The sequence below is a fragment of the Argiope bruennichi genome, chromosome 1, assembly GCF_947563725.1.
Source record: "Argiope bruennichi chromosome 1, qqArgBrue1.1, whole genome shotgun sequence".
In the NCBI taxonomy this organism is placed as follows: Eukaryota; Metazoa; Arthropoda; class Arachnida; order Araneae; family Araneidae; genus Argiope; species Argiope bruennichi.
In genome coordinates this window covers 83421977-83442565 of record NC_079151.1, presented here as the reverse complement: position 1 = coordinate 83442565, position 20589 = coordinate 83421977, and the positions used below count along the sequence as shown (strand labels likewise).

General features: G+C 26.3%; 1 protein-coding gene across 1 annotated transcript in view; it reads right to left on the bottom strand.

The window, feature by feature from the left end:
• The window catches only part of LOC129968146 (CWF19-like protein 2), a 33054-nt gene extending 12876 nt beyond the window's left edge, over positions 1-20178 (bottom strand). Inside the window, exons 1-12 of the mRNA XM_056081967.1 lie at positions 19986-20178; positions 17911-17964; positions 10950-11021; positions 10734-10856; positions 8251-8463; positions 6203-6653; positions 5199-5533; positions 4709-4762; positions 4047-4112; positions 3093-3210; positions 1166-1260; positions 374-490 (exon numbers count right to left, since the gene is read on the bottom strand). Coding sequence (XP_055937942.1) covers positions 374-490; positions 1166-1260; positions 3093-3210; positions 4047-4112; positions 4709-4762; positions 5199-5533; positions 6203-6653; positions 8251-8463; positions 10734-10856; positions 10950-11021; positions 17911-17964; positions 19986-20033 — 1746 coding nt within the window. The 5' untranslated portion in view covers positions 20034-20178. The remainder of the gene's footprint in view (positions 1-373; positions 491-1165; positions 1261-3092; positions 3211-4046; positions 4113-4708; positions 4763-5198; positions 5534-6202; positions 6654-8250; positions 8464-10733; positions 10857-10949; positions 11022-17910; positions 17965-19985) is intronic.
• Positions 20179-20589: the final 411 nt, after the last annotated feature.

Here is a 20589-nt window from a genome sequence, read left to right as displayed (position 1 = left end):
TATTTATATATTATGATAAAATGATCTGTGAACTTATATTATGTCTTAATATTTTTCTTGAGTGACTGTATTTTGCATTAACTTACATCATCACAGTTTTTATTGTTCATTTACTTCTTCAGAATGCATTCAGAGGACATGTTAATTTCACTAGAAATTATGCATAGTATATTTAAATCATTAAAAAATAATATACATTTTAGCATCTGTGTTAATTTTTCCATTATTATAATTTTTATCATTGAATATTTTGACCCAAAATATATGAAGAGGACAGATAGACAATATTTGAAATTATATGATACATTTTTAAATCAGAACAATCTAAACAAACATTTCAACATCATCTACAAAGGTTCTTAAAATAGCTCACTTCAACATCATTCCATTCATCCTCATCTAGTTGAAGAAATGATGAGACATGTCGTTTGGGAACAATCAAACAATGATGCTCAGTTAAAGATTGGAAACTAGGAAGACATAAATATGCCTGAAAAAAAAAATACATTAAGAAAAGTGGCTATTGAATAATGTAATGTATTTAGATATGCTAGTCAAAATTTACTATGATATGAAAATGTCTTTTCAAAAAGTGATCTTATTTTCCTTTCTAATGCATTTCAAAAAATTCCCCAGTAATATGCTTTGCAACTATACAATGAGTATTATCTAACATATAAAGCATTATATAAAGAATCTGAGCATTTTTATTTTGCACAGAAAATTTCTAACTAATATGTATAAGACTCATTTTTCTTATTTTGAATATTAAAATACATTTTAATTAGGTATGCAGCATATCTCATTTTTTAATGCATCATACCATATTGAACTCACAAAATTAAAATTCTTTTGAAATTATTTGAATAATAATATCTTCTTCTCCTTTCTCTAAAAGGTAAAATAAGATTTAAAAAAAAAGAGCAATACAAAATTTAGAAATATTTAAATTTAAAAATAAAAAAGAATATACAAATTATACTCATTATCAATTCAATTAGCTCAGTTTTTATTTTCATATAATGCTGATATTTTTTCAAGGAAAATTAATGACAAAAATTAAATTAGTTGATTGGTATGTCCTTATTTTATAAAATTTTTGTAGCATGCTTTCTTTAAAAATTAATGTATTTAAAAAAAAAAAGACTAAATAAAAAGTTCTTACATGTTCTGAAATCGAGACAATCAAATGACGTTTCATATCGGGATTATCCATACAGTACACACACTTTTTAAGAGCAAAACTCAGCTTTTGATGCTCTAGGGAAAAAAATGTTATAAAGTGTTATTATTTTGAATTTTTATTTTTCCTTTGATTTATTTCTGAGGTAATGCAAGTAAATTGGAAGTAATCTTTCTTTTTCAATATTTTATTACATTTAAAAAAGTTAATATACACTTATAATTATTATACTTAAAAAAATTTTAATACAGATTTATAATTTTTTTTTATTATTTTCCACAATTTTTTGACTATTTATTTTACTTATTTCTTCAGAGAGAAAAAAAATTCAATTTAGCAAATATTGAGCATTTTTTTTACACACTCTTTCTTATCTTTAAAATTCTCATATTAAAAGATTCTTTCCCACATATCTTATGAGGATAATAATGCAATGAATACATCAAAAAAGGACTATAAAATTAAACTAAAACTCATCTCATTATTTTCTAGCTTTTATAGTTTAATTATTTATTTTGGATTATTTCATGCAATTAATTCATTATATTAAACTAATATATAAGGCATAAATCCTGTCTAGGTCAAAACCAAATGAGAAAAGATGGTTCATAATGAAGTAATCCCTTCGAAGAAAAGAAAGATAATTGCAAGACATCAAAGTGCAAACCTAAGACTTGCAGCTGATTTATTTATATTTAGGTACTTATTACCAAGTAACAGGATCAAACCGATGATAATAAAGATTAAAGATAAAAATTAAAATTTTAAAAATATAGAAAAAGAAAATGGACGAAAAAAGAAATAGAATAGAACAGTAAAGCGTAATGGAAGAAATTACAAAAATATAAACATAAAATAGTAAAAAATGTAAAAAAAACATAATGATGTTTAAAGTTATTGATACTTCATTCAGTTCTTTAAATAATAGATTCTCAACAAATAGGATGGCAGAGTTCCTGACAAGTTAGAATTTCAGTAAAGTTTTCAATTCCATTTCAATCAGCTAGAAGGCTTTGGTTCATGTTGATTATACCAAAGCTCATACTATCTGATAATGTATGGGGTTATATCTAATGTTTTCAACAGAAAACACTTTTGTTAAAAACTCTGGCCTGGTGAACTGAATTAATTAAGATAACATAATCAAAAGTCTTCATAAGAAAAGAAAATAAGTAAGAAGACACTTAGAACAGTTAGTTAGATTAGACATGCTTCAATCGCATCATTCTTGGTTTCAAGATTAGACTTTATTGGTAATTCGTCAAAAAAAAAAAAAAAGTTCAGTGTTTTTCACTTAATATAAAACAAATAATGCTGTATGATTCAGGTTTTTTTTTTTTTTTTTTTTTTTTTTTTTTCATGATTTTAATTTTTGATCTATTACATTTCATGTTACTTTTGAATTTCAATTACTATGATTAATAATCATAACAATAAAATATTTAATACATTTTTAAATTCAAATACAAGAGAGAAAAATTAAACACAAAAAAAAATATAAGGAAACAAAGTTAGACTATGCGAAAGCAAGCATTGAATTTTTTATTGCTTTAAGATGCTTTATATTTAAGTAACTATGAGTAAATTCTTTTAATTACTGAATTTAATTTATTTCTTGCTTTTTAAATAGTAATTTATGGGACCCTTTTTGTTTTGTTTCCATAATTTATACAATGATAAATATTTATTGTATTGATTTGAAGTCAAACACTGTCAAGATAAGAATGTTGTTTCTCAAATGAAAAGTTGTAGTAAATAATTAAACATTACAAAGAAATTACATAATTCTGTAATACATTTAAAATTACAATATCAAAATTACGAGATTATTGAAGGAGAAAGATCAAAAGCAGAGAAAATTTATAATTTATATTCTTTTAAAAGTATTATGCGAATTTTGTTGACTTACGTTGAATGGCTCGACCAATATCCTTTTCCTCTTGTACACTGTGGCTCATTTTTTGTCGTGCCTTTTTGGAAATATCACTTGTTTCATCATCTTCATCTCTAGCATTTTTATCATTGCACTAAAAAAATGAATAATGTCTTAAAGATTAATTTTTAATACAACAATTATATAAAAAATCAACAGTTTACTTAACAATAAAGTCTACACTATTTGACAAATAATCAGTGGAAAAGATAAATTAAATACCCAATGTTAAAACAATTGCTGACAGATGATTTTATTTGAGAGCTTTCAAAAGTTTTCTGCTTTAATAAATAACTAACAAGCAAATGTTTAAAACAATAGCCTTATTATACAATTAAAACAGTGATCTCCACAGAATTTTCTCACACATTCTTAAATAAAGGTCGTATTCCCTCTCTCGCATAAAAATTGTAAACCTTAGGTAAGACTGCAAATTTCTTGCATGGTACCAGTGAACAATAGCTATATTGAATATAACAATAGTATATTATAATGGCATGAATCTACCATTTTTACTGAATCTATCATACAAATCTGTAGTTTGAATACCTTTCCCCCCCCCCTTCTTCTGATTGATCAAAGCCAAAACTTGAATGGAATCACAGTTAAAGTTACAAGATACATACAGAATTTCATTGATTTAAGTCATCAAATTAAGGTGGTATTGTGTTCACATGCATACAAAACTACAGACTGGCAGAATAGGTTTTAAATTCAAATTAATTTTAAAGGATCATTTAATCTTATAAGTCTTTAGTAGCATTCAGCATTTGCTGGTATGTTCAAAATTGAATAAACTATAAAAAATAATAATTTCTTAGGAAAAATCAATGATCCATTTTATTTTTATCCAGTTAAAGAGAATTTTAAAAATTATAAATAGAAAGAGGCTTTCAACATTATCACTTAAGACTTTACAAATGCATTTACCTCTGCAGCAACATCCAGAAACATTTCAATATTATCATCTGTAGTAGTTAATTTCTCTCGTTCAAACTGAAAAAAAAAAAAAAAAAAAAAAAATTGTTCAGGGAACGAATAAATTTACTTCACATATCAGAGGAAATATATCAGAAACAAAGAAAATTGTTTAGGGAACGAATAAATTTACTTCACATATCAGAGGAAATATATCATAAACAATCTTGCATTAAAAGGCAGTTGATGAAATCAAAATAATAATGTTATGACTAATCTGTGCTTTTAATATATTTTTACAATCACATAAATAAAAATTCTAAAAGGAACTTCATTTAAAGAATAACAAAGTAGTCCTGCAATCTTTTTATAATTGAACTCTGTATTATATCATTTAAAGCATAATGAAGTATTACAAAGTAGTCCTGCATTCTTCTTATAATTGAACTCTGTATCAAACTACTCTAACTGATCAATGTTACTAATATTTTACATTCTTTTTTTACTACTTATTTTCTGTAATTGAAAAGATATTTCAGCTTGGTGCCTATCAACTGGAATGCAGAAAATTTTAGATTAAAAAATATTTTGTTTGAACAAAATTTTAAAATTCATGCAAGCTGAAAAAAAGTAATGCATAAATAAAATTATTTGAAAGAAGATGAATAACTCACCATTTGTTTTAAAGAATAGCGACTGGTATCATCAAAGAATTTTTCTGATCTTTTCTGAAAAATAGGAAATCCAGCAAAATTAATTAAATTTATTCCATGATTCATTTAAACAGATTAAGAAAGTCTTTGCACAAATTTTATAATAATAATTTTATATAATTCAGAAAAATTCACATTTATAAATAAAACATATCTAATTTAACAACTAAAATGGAATTTAATAACAAATCTGCATTACTCCACAATTTTTGTTGGTGCTTCAAGGTATTCAGTCATCAAATATTACATGGAGCCTTGTTAATTTTTGATCATATGTGACACTAATTTAAAAGATATAAAAATATCACTTAATTTTTCTCTGTATTTTATAAATATTTTAAATGAAATAAAATGTTCTTATGCACTAACACTTGCTTCATAGATGTTTTTTCTTTATTAAAAATAAATAAATAAATACATCCTGTTAGTTATGTATCATGAGTTATAATACCTTGCTTCCAGAGTTGCGATCAAATCCTGCTTCTTCCCTTGAAGAGCTAATGGGTTGCTGATAACCGCTGCTGTTCATTTTAGTCAAGAGTACCTTTTCCTTTTGGCGAGTAGATGCTTCTGAGTCAGATTTCATTCCTTTTGATTTGAAACTTTCCCTAGCTTTGTCTAGCTCTTCTTTAAGTCGTGATGCTTCAGCAACATCACCAGATAAATTAGCTTTGAAATATTTTGCAGCAAGACGATTCAAATCATCTTCTGAGCAGATAACTGCTGGCTCATGAGAAGTGCTTTTTCTGGAATCACTAGATCTGTCCTCAGGGACGGATTCTTGCTCTACACAAATAAATAAAAAAAGAAAGAAATTACAATATTTCTTTTAATAATTCGATTTTAATTCATTTACAGAAGTCGCTACATTAAATGAACACTACAACAAACTTCCAAAATATATTAATTTACAGCTTATCTCAATAATGTCTAAATTAATTACAACATAAATATCAGTAAAAGTCTGTTCCATTATAAACATCCAAGATTAAAATAAAAGTGAAGCAAAATTTCATTTTACTCCCAAAATTATGTTTTTTTTAAAAAAAGAAAACAATCAAAATATCATTAAAAATCATTTAAAAGTCTTTTTAGCAGATAACATTAAAAAATGGTTTCAGTTCTAATAAAATATGAAAAATAAATATTATTTGGAATTTCTTTATATTAGCTCCAAAATAAATGAGAAAAATAAAAGAATTTGAAACAATACTTTTAACTTCAAAATCTTACAAACAGAAAAGGGACAAACATAAGTGGAAATCTAATAGGTGTATTTTAGTTTTGAAAAGGCAGAATGATATTTAGTCAAAATAAAAATAAAATAATGACATGTAAACAGTTCAGCAATGAAAATTAATCAATGTCGAATGAGAATGTTGCATATTTATGAATAAAACAGCATAAATAAAAGACACAAAAAGTAAATAATGGTGATGATAAAATTTCAATTACCCTGTTCTTCAATTTCATGTTTTGAAGGGTTTTCTTCAATAGCCTTCACCTTTTTCCAAGCAGGAACACGTGGCTTACTGCTTGGTGAACTAGTTCTTTCCCATACCATGCAATCTTCTTTCCCTGACTTAGTTGTTTTTTCTTGCTGAGATGAATGGTCTTTTTCATCAAAAGTCGATACATCATCATAGAATTTTCGTTTCTGATCAGTACTGCTACTGACAAGGTAATTTTTCTTTCTATTACGATCATAGTCTCTAGGTTTCTGAAAGCGATAAGAATGTTCAGGAGATGGAGATCGGTGGTGATCAGAAGGCTTTTGGAAATGATTGGAATGCTCTCTTTCTCTATAATCTTTATGCCGTTTGTGATGGGACTTGTACCTATCTCGAGAATGAGTTTCCATACGAGCTTCAGCTTCATCAATCATTGACACTAATTTGTCTAGAGACTGTGAAACAAGCAAACAGTGTTATATGAAGCAAACAAATATAAATATGTAAATTTTTTATATCAATGAAAAAGACTTTGCTTCAAATCCTTAAGATTCTACTTTATATAAGGTGATATTTACTGTGCATCACAAATACTGCTTAAAATATTAATACAGTATTTACAGAAAGCAGTATTATTACTGTATAAAATGTCATAATAAATACTGTCTATCAAAATAAATCCATAAAACACAAAGCAGAGAATAATTTTAAAAGATTATGATATATTAAAAATTAATTTGAATCAACTCACTATTATTAACAAAATAATAAATATTGTAATAAAAATAATAAATATAATAAATACAAATATATAATGCAATTTCCCATAATATAAGCCCAAGAGAATGGAACAAGTTAATCATCTCTTTGGAATTCAGGTTGTAGAATGAGCTGGTGAACTGTGATTGTTGAGAACAACTGTTGTTATTTAATTGTGCTCAACAATCACAGTTGTTTCACAATTGCTGTTTTCTTGTGGAGTCAAATTCTACAAGTACTGCTTTTTTTTAAATCTGTGATCTGTGTTTGTTTTTTTATAATATTCATCAAATAAAGTTTATTCTGTTATTATACAGCTTGTTTAACCCTTTTTAAGTCTTCGAGAAGTATGCTTTGAACCAAATTTATCAATCTTTGTATGAATTTATATAGGCTGGCATCAGTTTTAACATTTTTTTTTTTTTTTTTTAGAAAGACAGAGGCTTCAGTTCTTTATCTTACACAAAATGATGTGCTTTGATTTGTTACTTAATTATTAATTAACCTAATTAATTAATTAATTAAATTAAACTTATCTACTAAGCTAAATGAATCTCTTTTCTTATTCTAATTTCAAGCCTAAAAATATTTTAACATAATATGACTAGAAAAAAATGGCCCTTTAAAGGGTTAACAAGAGCTAGCAAAATTAGCTGCTTAAATGAACACCTACAGGACAATTTTTGTAATAATATTTATAATCTTTTGCATATCATAATATTTGAAAAATATGTATAAAATGGAATGCTGTAATTTCCAAAAATCCTTTTATATTTTCTTTATATTTACCTCATTTTCTTATATCTAATTAATGTTTACATGCCTCTTTTTGTTAAAAATCAAAATATATCCATATGAAATTTTATTAGAATTTTTTTGCAATGAATCGATGCACTCTAATTTTCAATAATTTTAGGTGAAAATTAATGCATTTTGCCATGGTCCGATATTATAAAAATCTGGCAAAAGAATTTTTATTTTTGTTATAAGTGAGACTTACTTATTATTTCAGCAGAACAAAATTTTCATATTAACCATATTTATGTTATATAATAAACAAAACACTGAATTTCTGTAGTATAAATTTTACTTCAAATACAATATCCTACAAAATATTAGTGGTTTATAGAAAAACAAATATCTTTTTTTTTTCTGTATGCATTTCCATGCGATGAATTTCATCTATAACTGCATGCATTTAGAATACCTTCAATGTAAAAAAAAGTTACTATTAAAGTTCAAAATAAAACACATAGAATCAAAAAATAAATTTCAGTGTACTGCAAAACTCACCCCCCATCGTTCTACTGCCACCTCTTCCATGGATCTTCCTTCTCTTTGTGCTTGTTCTTGAATGCGAATATAAGCTTTCTTTAGATAATTATATCCACCATCACCAACAGAAGAAGATGGCAACTGAAGACTTTTTACATCTGGTTCTTCATCTGGAAGTCCACTTCCATTGTTTTTCCAATGTGGATTCAACTCTCTTGCTTGCTTGATTGCCTACAAAAAAAATTGCCTCTTTAATATAAATGCAATATTTTTTCAGATTTTAAGTTTAAATAATGATTTTCACATCTTTGACTGGATCTTTTATATTCGAAGTTCCCAAAATTTGGTGAATATTGAGCAGAAAATATATAAAACAGCATTTCTTAGCTTGTGTTATATATCTATATATAAATTATATATATCTGTACAGCTATGTAAAATGGTTTCAGCAAGTATGCAGGAAAAAAATAATTGTGAATGCTGATAGACAGATTGAAAGTAAGAAAGAAGATAAAAGGTTGGAGTAACAACCGACATTTCCAATCGAAATTATTAGAGTAACAACCAACATTTCCAATCAAAATTATGTCTCATTTTGAAAAAAATCAGAATAATTAAATTTAATTAGTAATAATTTTAATTTAGAAAAATATAAAAGTTTTAAATTCACTTTAGCAATATATTTTATCGTCAGAATCAGTATCTGTTGAAAGATTTAGGAGCAGAAGTCTATATCTGAAAATAAAGATGTAAAATATGTGTGTGTGTGCATGCATGTAGCATGGCCAAAGGGTAGAGACTTTTGAATTTATTTCACCAAGGGATATGTATATGTTGAATTGGAATGTGCTGAACTAGAAGATAAGAGCAAGAGACAGAAACTCTTCGCCTTAATGATTTAACTAAGAAATTCTCATAGGGGTTTCTTTGACACATGTCAACTTCGGAAAGGGACTCTTGAGTATCTTTGAAGTTATGTCATAAATGTTAAAGACTTTTAATTCGACACTCTGAGCATTCGTGACTCGGCAATTGTTTTTATGTGCATGTTAGTAAGAATAAAATTACAAACTGAAATTTAGATCTAAAAGAAAATTTTAGAATAAAGGAGCATGGGCCAATTTAAGATAAAAATTAAGAAATTAATTAGGATTTAAATAAAAATCAGACATATCATTACATATACAAGTTTAATTATACATAATTAATGGAGTGCAGTTGGGGGTACATGGAGAGTGGAGTTAGGTTAAAAGGTATGCAAGTAATAAAAAAAAAAGTTAAGAAACACTAATATGAAAGATAAAAATGGAAAAAAGAATCTAATTATTTTGTTTCCTATCTTCAAATGAAAAGAGAAAGTTGTGCACCTCTAAAACCACTGGATGACAGTGAAAGAACAGCATTAAAAAAATTCAGGGTTATAGTAATATAATATTCCATGTCTTTTGCTTGCATAGAACTTGTTTGGACAAAACTCCATTTGATGAAGTTTTGTTCTTTATTTTTACCTGATATGATAAAATTCTGCTTCATGAAAAAATACAAAGATTTCAATAAAACTGTTTTCTTTTTTTCAATAAATAATGAGAATTGTAAGCTCTTATCAAAATCAATATTATTTTATTGCTGTGTTATGATATGGAATTAATATTATTACAAAAAATGGAATTAAATACTTAAAAAAATCTTACAAATATTATTAATTTGTCATTTGACTAATGATTTAAATCATTAGGTTAGCTTAAAATCATTTGATTTCTAAACTAAACTAAGCCCTTAACATTATCCATAAAAAACTTTTTGCAAAAAGGAATGATAAGGAGAACATCACAATATGGCATAAAGAATAAAAACATTAATCAAGAGATATAAGAATCATTGGGCTAAAATCTCAGCAAATATTTTAATAGCAAGAAATCATTTCTAAATATTAATCATAAAAAATTAAGTTTATGTTAAATTAATTTTTATTTAAAGTTTTCTAATCAATATTTATTTTGCTTAAAAATACTTCATAAGTTCTAAAAGAGAAATCATTTCAGGAAAACAAAATTACCCAAGAAATTTTGCATCAAGAAAAGTTCAAATTTATAAACTACAATGATAGACAAGAATCAATTAAAAATTTGTTTTTTTTAAAAATGTAATAACTAGAATATTTACATCACGAAGAATGATCCAATATTTATATCATTGTTGATCTAAAAAGTGAACTATATTTAATCTTTGAATTCCAAGTTATAACTCAAACAATACATCAACATCAAAAGATTGAAGGATCATAACATACACTTTGAAATGTTATACATAAACTCTGAAAGATCAATATATAAAATTAATGTGCTAATAAATGGTTAAGAAAGAATGCAATGAATAGTGATAATTAATTAATAAACCATACAAAAATATTTTAGAGTAGGAAAATGTATTATCAAAATAAATTAATCCACAGAATTATAGAACACACACACAAAAAAAAAGAAAGAAAAATGGCCACTCACCTCCTCTTTTTCTTGCTGCTTTTCCAGTGCCAATTTCTTTCTTTCACGATTGCTACTTCCAGATTTCATTTCCTCCCGACTAAGAGTGGAAACAAAAAGTTCTTCATTCATCCATTCTTGTCTCTAAATCATTTATTAAAAAGCAGTTAATTTGAAATTAAAGTTTTAATTTTGAAAAACTTCAAAACGAATATAAATATGTAATATATATCAAACCTCCTCTTTTGGCTCCCTTACGTTTGGAGGTGGAGGTGGAGGTGCTTCTACCCATTCAATTTCATCACTATCCTAGAAAATGAAAAACAATTAATATTAAAGGAGAGGAAATGACATAAAAAATAATGAATAGGAAAAAATATAAAAAATACTCATGTTGCCTTAAAAAAATAATTAATATCATATAAAATTTTAATTAAAAAATATGCATAAAATTACACCAAAGAACCGATGTTTGCACATTTCTGTATTATTATAATGCTAGAAATTCTATAAATTAAATGGTGAAAAACCACAACCAAACTTAAGATGCGATAGTGATAATATTTTTATTAGCAACACAGATAATAAAGACACATAATGAAACACCACTTTTGTTCAATCAATGGTAATAATAATTTTATTATAAGGTCATAAATGGTTTACTTCTTCTAAAGAAACTTCAAAAGTAAAATCTACAATAAAAGGCCATAATAGTATAAAATTTGTCAATCAAAAATTGCAAAATCATTGATGCACAAATATACATATAATTGCAATTTCATATTTTGGAATAGACAAAAATACTGAATAATGATTTCAAGGCATTTATTATTAAGGGATCAGGAAATTTTAATAATTCCATTACAAATAACAATTCTGGTTATTTTAATAGATTTCAGCTTAAATTTATAAGATTCCTATGTATGGCATTTTACAAAGTCATGCAATGAAAAAAATATAGCAATCCAAATAAAAAAGCATTTAGCATTACCTTTCTCTACATTTATTTTCTATATTATATCATTGATCACACTACCTATGCCAACCAATATAAAAATTATGATGTTATATAATTTCAAACATTTATTTATATTTGGAACAGTTATATAATAATACAGCTGTTGCCACTTTTTGGATTTATGGTTCAAAGTTTTAAGGAGTAATAATCACTAATATTTATAAGAAATTCAGCCAAATGCATTAACCCGTTTCCGCCCAGCGTCATATTTATAGGACAGTTCATTTTCACCATTATAAGTAAAGCTATTCAATGTTTCGCCTATTTTTTTTCTACCCCCTGAAGAGTAATGGTTTCACCCTACTTACTTAAACCAGTTTGGACCGGATGGAAGCCTTTTTCAGCCAGCTGCAGACGCGTAAACTTCGCCATTTTCATGATTTTTTCTTGTTGAATTTCATTGTAATCGTACGAAAAGGTTTTAAAGGTAAGTTTAAATATTTTTTCAGAATTTATATTTCAGATATTCTATTAACAGATATCTTATAACATTTTAAAATTATTTTTACTTTTATTAGTTTTAATTACAAATTTAAACTACTGTCCTAAAAATAGGACGCTGGGCAGATTCGTTAAATTTTCTGATATTTAGTTTATTTCATAGGTGCTCAAGATGTCGCGGAAAAAAGTTTTTAAAACTTCCTAGGAAGCTTTAGAATATCTATTTTTGGAGGAATTAGAGTCTGAAATGATTGCTTTGCCACCTGAAGTTGATGAATTAACAGATGAAGAAGGTTTTGATGACACTGAAACTCTTGACCCATCTGTAAGAGACGTTGCAGGCAGTACTGAAATTTCTGTGCCTTATGAAAACCATGATGATCATAGAGAGAAAGATTTATCAAACAAAAGTAAAAAGCAAAGTTGCTCGGAATCAGGATCAAATACACGTAAGAAAGGTAAAAAAAGAGTTAATAGCAGATTGGAAAAAAGTTCCACCAAATTATAATTTTTCTGATGAAAGTAATGCCTCAAAAATAAACTATGAAAAAGCTGTAAGCGCTTTAGAGGGTCTTTTGCCTGTAGAAGTTTTTGAAGAATTTTTGTCTCCGACATATTTGGAGCACATTTTAACAGAAACAGAAAAATACGCCAAACAATGGAAAAACAAACCAGATTTTTCTTTAACAACTGAAGAATTAAAAACATTTATCGGTTTTTTGATTTTCTCTGGATATCATACACTATCAAGTGAACGTGACTATTGGTCAGATGAAGAAGATTTAATGGTTCCTATAGTAAAACACTCAATGACTAGAAACAGATACTTAGAAATAAAATCTATGATTCATTTTGCTGATAATAATGAAGCCAAGTCCCAAACAAATGACAGAGCTTTTAAAATTCGAAAATTAATTACTGAAATGAACGCAAATTTTCAGAAATGGGGATTTTTGACAAGCATCTATCTATTGATGAAATGATGATTCGATATTACGGTCACCATTACTTCAAGCAATACATTAAAGGTAAACCCATAAGGTTTGGGCATAAGATGTGGGCATTATGTGGGAACAATGGCTACTGCTATAATTTTTATTTGTATTGCGGCAAGGAAGTAGTCGATACTGCTTCTACCGTGGTTCTTTCAAAAGAGCCCTTGGGAACTCGAGTTGTAAAAAAAATGCTTCAGCCAGTTACTGATCCCAAGAGTCATATAGTTTATTTTGATAATTTTTTTAATTCCTATAATTTGTTAGTTGACCTAAGAAAGAGTGGATTTCAAGCAACAGGAACAATAAGAAGTGACAGAATACAGCATTGTCCCCTTGAAATTGATTCTACTTTCAAAAAGACTAGCCGTGGTTCATATGATTTCTATTTTGATGTGAAAAATAAAATTACTGCGGTAAAATGGAATGATAACAAATGCGTTACACTTGCAACAAATTTTGACATAATTGAGCCACTAGCATCTGTTTCAAGGCATGAAAAAGGAAAAGCTGAAAAAAATAAAATCGAACAGCCATGTCTCATAAACAATTATAACAAAAACATGGGTGATGTAGATTCTCATGATTGGCTTTTAGAGAAACATACCATAAAAATTCGTGAAAAAAAATGGTATTGGCCAATTTTTACCCGATTTGTAGACATGGCTGTTGTAAATACCTGCGCTATTTACAACATGGTAAATGCACAGAAAAAGAGTATCAAAGAAATAAGGAAAACATATTGCAATAGCCTATCTAAAAAAAGGCAACACAGGACAAAAACAAATAGGTAGACCAAGTTATAAATTTCGTCTCGAGTGAAGGAAATAGACACTGTTAGACGTGATGGAGTTGGCCATATAATTGGTAAAAGAGAAAAACAAAGACGATATCAAATGCAAAATTATTCGGGGAAACCTCTTACATTTTGTATGAAATGTAATGTCACTCTACGTACAAAATATTTTCCGAATTACCATATCTAGTGTGAATATGTTTAAACTCAATAAAAAGTGTCAAATTTATTTGTGTTTCATTTTATTTTGCATTAAATATTAAAGTTCAATTGTTTGGGAACAGAAACATAATCAAGTAACTAAAAACAAAGGAGAATTACTAAGTGTTCAAAAACTTCCATATCCGCCCAGCGTCCTATTTATAGGACAGTAATTATCTCGGATCCTAAATTAATGGTGTGGAGTTTAATTGCATATTATATTTAATTTAAGTGTTTAGAATATAATTTTAAAAGTTTTTAACAAAATTTCAATTTTAAATTAAGTTGGGCATTAACGGGTTAATCTATACTTATGATAAAGCTCAATGTGTGTGTGTGTGTGTGTGTGTGTGTGTGTGTGTTGGCGCTCCAAGGGCCAGACCGTTTGACTTACAGCTACCAAATTTGGTACATTTATACCTTGGAGGTTGAAAATGTTCAACTGGGGTACCTTTTTTTAAAAATTATTAATTAATGCCTCAAGTTCTAATTATTAATTAAAAATTAACTTCCGCACCGCCAAATGAGTAAGGTTTCTGTTTTTTGTTTTTTTCCCCCAACAGCAATGAGGCTAGGGCTAACATTTTTCGGCCGATTATTTCAAACGATTCTGTTTATTTTCTTAATGTTTGATGTATTTAAAATTAAACATTATTAATTAATCCATCATTCAAATTCATTTTGAAGTACTTTTGAATAAAAATAAAACAGAATAAAGGAAATTAAAAATTTCTAATCTGCATAGCATTACCCCAATTGGCGTAGAAAATTCACGCATTTGCGTTACCATAATTGGTGTTGAAAATTCACATATGTGCATTGTGCTTTGATTGTTGACAACTATTTTCAACAGATTTGGACTTGATTTAAATTATTTTTAGGTTAGTTGTGTGCTTTTGTAATTAAATTTTATTTATGTTAGTTATATATATTTTTGCATATGCTTATAGTTTTAAGTACATCGTTTTTTAAGTAGTTTTTATAACCTGTTTTCGATCGATTATTTTAAGCGATTCTGCTAATTTTCTTAATGTTTGATGCATTTAAAATTAAACATTATTAACAATCGATCTGCTCATGATGAATCTGAGAAAATTTTGTTGAAAAATCCTTGAGATATTACATAAATAAAAAAAAATATTCGTTAGTGCCCATAAAGTTTAAATGCTCAGTGACTCTGTTTTCAGTCATATTATAAAAAAAGGCTTTGTTTCAGTAAAAAAATATTATTATATTAATTGCAGCTTAATCATTTCCACTTTAATTTACAGAATAAATTCTACCGGAGGCCTTCATAACATTATGAGTGAATTATATGACTATCAAAATTTGAGGTTTTAAAATATTTTGATGAAGAAGCTATTAAAATATGAATTACATAAAATGTTTAGTTATTAAAAGTTTAACGAGCATTAAGATTGGCAAACCGGCTGGTTGCCAAAGGCAGCTAGTTGTATAATAAACATATTTACAATGCAATAATTAATTTTAAATTATATAATTAATGTTATATAATTTCTCAGCAATATTTTATGATTCTTCTACAAAATGTGCATATTGGAGTTTATAGGGGTAATGTAGATATAGAAAAAAATTAATCAAAAATACAAACATTATGAAATTTCAATTAAGAAAATTATTTCTAAATCAAACTAAAAGAATTAAAAAAGGTGCAACTGTATTTAGAGAGCACTGAGGCTGCTACTACTAAGATGAATTTAACTTTAAAGCACAGATGAATTTAACCAAATTAGTAAAAATATTAAGTTAATATAAGCAAAAAGAACAAAAAAAAAAAAAAAAAAGAATTGACGAATCCGGCCGGAAGACTTTCTCAAGGGTAATCCTCAGGCAATGATTATTTTCTGTGAGGGGTCTGACCTTTGTCCAAAAATATTGATCCCTTGTGATCGGATCATCTCCTGAAATTGATATCTTAGAGATAAACTAATTTCACAGAAATAAAACAATAAAAACTTCCAAATTGAAGTGCAATTACAATAACACAACATAAACTACAAAGATCACTCACAAATCAAAAATATGATTAAAATAAAAAGGAAAGAACATACCAGTTGTAGGTAAAACTCCAGATTACTTTACAACAAAGGTACCATGCCAAACTGAAATTGAAATTATCAGTTAGAATGCCCTTAAATAATTACTTAGAATGACAAAACACTTTACGGGGAGTGATTTTGCAGATGCAGGAAGCTTCAATTATAGTTTGGCATAGTGCCTTATTTTGTAGAGTAGCCTGGAGTTTCACCTGCTACTGGTATGTTCTTTCCTTTTTGTTTTAATGATATTCTTGGTTTGTGAGTGATCTTTTGTAGTTTATGTTATGTTATTGTAATTTCACTTCAATTTGGAAGTTATAATTTATTGTTTTATTTCTATGAAACTAGTTTATCTCTAAGGCTTCAATTTCAGGGGATTTTCGGGTCACAAGGTGTCAAAATTTTTGGACGAAAATCAGAACCCTCACAGAAAAATTCCTTATTTGAATCCCTACCTGAAAATGACCTTTGAGAAAGTCTTCAGGTCGGATTCATCATTTCTTTTTGTTTTGTTATTCTTTTTGCTTATATTAAATATTTTTACTAATTTGGTACATATGGAAATGATAACTATATGAAATTGTCTTTTCTCGACTTTTTTCATTTAAAACTTCAAGGTAAATTTTGCTAAAGGTGATTAATTTCAAAACTAATGCGTGATGGTTGTCAACAATTCTAAATTTTACAAGAAAATTATTACAGATTTTAAGCATAAATAACTAATTATGTTAATAAGTACATTCAATTAGAAAAAAAATTAACATATAAAACTTTAAAGATTATTAATAACTCTCAATTTTGCCTTCTAATAATCAATTATAACTCTTCTGAATAAGAATTACATTTATTTGTATATGATAAGATACTCATGAAAATCAAAGATAACCCATTTCTTTTTCTATTTCTAATTCAGTTATAGTACAATAAAATTAATTTCAAAAATTTTTCTATGATCTTTTAAACAATTTCTCTAAATTGTAATGTAAATAATTGGGAAAGTATAATTTTTTAAAATAAGAAGCAAATAACATAATTTTTTGCATTATAGTTATAAACTGCAAGACTGAACTAAGCTGCATTAAATTTGACTATCAGTCACAAATTTCACAATTTTGCCTTTAAAAATTTTTTGACACAATCAACTAATGCATAAGTAGGATTATGCATTATTATTTAACAACATATACTTATTAAATTGAATGCATACATAGGATTTTATTTTTAAAATATAACATACTTTCATTCCTCCAAATAAATACAAATCACATTAAAATAATACAAATTGCAGAAAAACATTTTTTGAAATGGCAGTCTTGTTTAAAATTTTTACTCAAAAAGGATAAAAAAAATAAAAATAGTACAAAATTTTATTCCCTTAAACTTTTATTTCAACCTAACTTTAATTTTAATTTTAAAAAATATGAAAACTTTAATATTAAGATATTAATCAAGAAAATGGTAATTTTAAACAACTCTTTTCTTACAGTTATTGACAAATTAAAGCAACTAACTTTTCATTATTTTAATAATAATATTTACTTTTTAACTCAATGCTTTATTAGATGTTCTTTCATATCAAAAGTAAAATAATAAAAAGCATTACATCAAAATTCTGATTCTCCAAACCAGTTCTAAAATATGCAAATTTTATACACTTCAGATGAACTTCAAAGCAAATAAAGAAACTTACTGACTGATGAGAACTGGATTTTCTCTCTTTCTCTTTTTTATGTTTCTTGCTTTTCTAAAAGAAAAAAATATATATATTTTCCTTATTTATACCTGGTTACACACATAAAAAAAAATGTCTTAACAATAAAATTTTAATTTCGCTTTTACTTTGAAATTGTATAAATTTTTCACAATTGAATTTATCATATGAAAAAAATGCACATGGCATGCACAATATTAGTAGCATACAAACCTGTTCTCTAAGATTAAAAATCATCATCAGATGCAATAAGTAAGCTTTAGTAAAAAATCCCAAGCAAATAAATAAAAAAATTCTGAAATCATTGTACAATTAATTACAAAATATATCAGAAACTTAATACAAAGTAATAATTGAATAACATTTCAGTATATTCAAATACTAATTAGCTTTGATCACTAGTGGCTTCAAAAGGATCATCGCCTGAGAAAAATTTCAATAAAAGTCTTCCATATTTTAATCATTAACTTCTTATAGAGGCTTTAAATTTATTTTGTTAATTGTTCTATGTACCAACAAATCTCTGTTTCTGTCCTCGCATCTGGCACTTTATCCTAAAACTATTAACTTCAAATAACTTAATTACTTGCTTGCTAAATCAAAACATGTAAATGTATGAAAGACAATCAGCAAAATCAATCAGTATCCGAGTTCTTTAAATTAAAAATGTCACATCAAATTATGTAAAATTAAATTAAATATGTTATATAATTTTTAGAAAATTTTTATTCATTGATTAAAATAAAAAATTTAACACACTAGAATAAATAAGCAAAGCTTAAATCTTCAAGAATGATAATAAATTTTTATATATTCAATTATGCTATAGAGAAGATTGTGTAATAAAGTTTTTTTCTTAATGCTCTTTCCTTTTTCTTTTTTTTTCCCTCCCCTTTTGGAATTAAATCTAATCTATAATTATCACAAAACTTTAAAAAAATTATTAAAATTATGATTTTTAAAAAACCTACCAAAACTGCAAAAGACCACTTTCACATTTTAGCTATATACAAAATAAGATAAATTCTGGATAATATATTTATAGTAATAACTATAATATATAATATAATATGCAATATTTTTTTTAAATTTTATTAATTCAGAGAAAAATTACACCACAACTAAATTAATATATATATATATATATATATATATATATATATATATATATATATTAATTTGCATATGGTACAAAAATAATACTTGTATGATGAACATTTCCTGAATTTATCAAGGGAAAAAAAGGTAAAATTTTTCACTTTAATTCTTAATTCAGTGAAAATCTAATTAAAATTTAAACAACAGTATCAAGATTCTCATTCCCATTCTCCAAAGTATATTTGTACTAAATTTTGTAGCTTTAGGTTCAACAATCTTTCATGCTGTGTCAAAACACACACTCTTGCTCTTTTTCCTCATCTCAGAATTTAATAAAAGAAAAATATATATCAAACGATATAATATGTACAATATTAAAATGTTTCATATTTCAATGAACAAAAAATAAGAGAAAAATGTTATAGAAAAAATAAAACCTTTCTATTATTTTCTTTTTATGACCATCATTATTACATCAATAAATATCTTAATAAACAAAATTGTAGTTTAAATTATGCAATAACACTTAACATAATTTAAGATTTCAACATTAACTAATAATTCACTTCACATCCACTTAACATAAACATTCAATATTCACTTAACATAATTTAAGATTTATATTTTATAGAGTAAGTTTTCAGTATACTTAAATTAACGTTCCTACCAACTTAACATAATAAATGAAGATTTTTTTAAATATCCAAACTAGATAACATTAAACCTGAATAAGTGGAAAAGACAACAAGGAGGTTTGATTTCTTGCATTTCTAAGTAATAACAACAACAAAGAAACCATAAAAGATTAATCCCTTTTTCGGCTGTTTGTCAAATCAACTCCAGATGAATTATTTCATCCTTTGGAACAGTTCTAGGGACGGGTACTATTTGGCGATTTTGACTATCAAGAATAGAAATCGTATAATACAGCAAAAATAATATATAAAAAAATTTACTTTGTGCTTATGCTTGCTTGACGAATCGTGACTTTTTTTCTCCTTCATATTCTTTAGTGATGAATATTAGATGTTGTACCTTAATAACACAATATTACGAATATAAAGATTTTTAAAGAAGTATTAAATTAAGTTAAAATTTGCTAACGAAATCAAATTTTTACAAGTCAAAATACAAATAGTACAAATTATTCTTTTCACTTTGCTTCATTTTCATAGGATTCGGCAAACCCGCTAATCTACCAAAAAGTTGAAAAATTATTCAAACTTGAAGCATTACATCGAAAAAAAAATTAATTGTTTAGTTGAATGTAAGACTTTCCTATATAAAAAAAAAAGATTGCTTTTAATTATTTAAAATGAATTCTAGACTGCGAAGAAAATAAAAATATAGCGCAAATTGAATGATCCTCTACTTTGCTACTCAAATTTCCAGTATACTATTTTCATTTCCATTTCATTTATATTTGAATATTGAATTGGAAATGTTTTTAATCTCCCCCTCCCATTTGAAATCTTTATACTGTAACTGGATGCTATCCTTATATATGAAATTTTGAAGCTTTTAATCAATAGTGAAGAGTGAAAGGCCAAGCAGCGATGG